This window comes from Octodon degus, unplaced genomic scaffold, assembly GCF_000260255.1.
Source record: "Octodon degus isolate 3935 unplaced genomic scaffold, OctDeg1.0 scaffold00315, whole genome shotgun sequence".
Taxonomy (NCBI): Eukaryota; Metazoa; Chordata; class Mammalia; order Rodentia; family Octodontidae; genus Octodon; species Octodon degus.
The window spans coordinates 524,539-526,392 of NW_004524891.1; the positions used below are offsets into that span (position 1 = coordinate 524,539).

Below are 1,854 nucleotides of genomic sequence, written 5' to 3' on the forward strand. Positions count from 1 at the left end.
TTTAGGGAAGGGTCTACAGGTATTTGGGGTCTCACTACTAGATCAGACTCATAGTGATCTGTCTGTTTACAGCTTCTCAAGAGCTGGGATTATAGGCATGTGCCACTACACCTGGCTCAATTGCCATCTCAGCTTGCCCCAGTGGGGCCAGCACAGCAGGCCCAGGGATCAACCCCGGCCCCTGCGCTTGTAGGTGCTTCAATCTGCTGAGTTATTTGGCTGACTCTTGTTCTCTCTTCTTACGCCTCTCTCCCAGTAGAGGTTCAGAGCCAGAGACCTTCAGTCCTTGTTCCCCTGGACAGCTGGGTCCAGCTCCCCGTCCAGCAGCTGAGCGGCATCTGCTGCTTATAGGAAGGAACTTCATGCAGTGGAGGAGACCAACACAGCAGGGTGAGGGCCTGCCCAAGGAGAGGGCAGGTTCTGGAGACAGATGCCTGGTCTCTGACCCCATGGGAAGCAGAGTGGGATCAAAGGAGATACACCACAGACCCCTATTTGCCTTCCCCTATCCCACAGCTGCCAAAGCTTTGCAGCGCTTTGAGCCAGGAGGTGATGGGGGCTCAGGGCGAAATGCTCCTCGGCAGAGGCTGCTGCTGCTGGAGGTGGTGGACAAGAAGGTAAATATGGGATCAGACCTTGGGTGGGAGGAGGGGGTCCTGTAACCTCCCTGACCCTGATTTTCACCCTGACCTCTAGCTACAGCTGCTGACCTATAACTGGGCTCCAGACTTGGGAGCAGCATTGGGCAGAGCGCTGGTTCGCCTTGTGCAGTGGCAGAATGCACGGGCCCATCTCATCTTCTGCCTGCTCAGCCAGAAGCTTGGGCTCTTCCATCATTATGGCCAGTTGGACTTCCCTGTGCGAGATGAAAAGGTGCCTGCTTCCCTCTAGTTCTGCCCACTAAGAGATGAGTTAAAGGGAACCCTGCAAAAGAGATCAGTTAAAGGAAGCAAGGGAGAGGACACAGGGAGGGCAGAGGGGATGGAGAGATGGAGAGAAGTCAGAGAGGGGCCCTGGGGTGCGAGAGGGTCTGGGACAAAGACTGCAAGCTCATGGTGCTGCTGCATCTCTCTCAGGAGCCAAACCCGTTCCTGCTGCCGACCATGGAAGTGGAGACCCTCATCCGGAGTGCAAGCCCCCCACTGAGCCGAGAGCAGGGTCGGCTGAGTGGGTCCTCTCGGGGTGGGGGTCCTCATCACCTAGATACATTCCCCTTTGATGAGGCCCTGAGGGATATCACGGCTGCCCGCCCAAGCTCTACTCTCGGTCCCGTGCCCAGACCTCCTGATCCTGTCACTTACCATGGACAGCAGTTCCTGGAGATTAAGATGGTGGAACGCAGAGGTAAGGACCAGTCCTGGCAGTGGGAGGAGAGGTGTGTGTATCTGGGACAGAGAGAGCAGCTGCTAAGGCTTCCCGCCCCCAGAGCTGGAGCGCCAGATGAAGATGGAGAACCTGTTTGTAACCTGGCAGCAGCGTTCTGCCCCCGCCAGCATGCCCATCAGTGTGAGTGACCCACCCTGCCTCTTCCCAGGGGATCCTGTAGCCCTGCCCTGGCCATGCTCCAGTGCTTACTGCCCCATGTACCCAGGCTGGGGAGCTGGAGACCCTGAAACAGTCGTCGCGCCTCGTGCACTACTGTGCCACAGCCCTGCTCTTCGACCCAGCTTCCTGGCTACATGGACCCCCAGAGACCTCAGGGCCCACTGAGGGTCAGGTGAGGCTGAAGATTCTCAGCTTTCTCCTCTGAGGTCCCATTAATACCCCACCCCTGCTGCAGTGGCCTCCATTCCTCCACCCTCAGGGATGTGCTTGACAGATGGTCAGCCTTAATTTCTTCTTCTTCTTCTTCTT

At 57.3% G+C, this 1,854-nt stretch overlaps 1 protein-coding gene across 6 annotated transcripts in view; it reads left to right on the forward strand.

Annotated features, from left to right (window-relative positions):
• The window catches only part of Szt2 (SZT2, KICSTOR complex subunit), a 52,046-nt gene that overhangs the window by 40,136 nt on the left and 10,056 nt on the right, over positions 1–1,854 (forward strand). For 4 of the 6 annotated variants that reach the window (XM_023707876.1, XM_023707878.1, XM_023707879.1 and 1 more), the window contains 6 exons: positions 257–390; positions 517–617; positions 697–873; positions 1,077–1,344; positions 1,427–1,506; positions 1,592–1,717. In XM_023707876.1, coding sequence (XP_023563644.1) covers positions 257–390; positions 517–617; positions 697–873; positions 1,077–1,344; positions 1,427–1,506; positions 1,592–1,717 — 886 coding nt within the window. The remainder of the gene's footprint in view (positions 1–256; positions 391–516; positions 618–696; positions 874–1,076; positions 1,345–1,426; positions 1,507–1,591; positions 1,718–1,854) is intronic. The other 2 variants (XM_023707877.1, XM_023707880.1) reach the window with 1 other exon arrangement.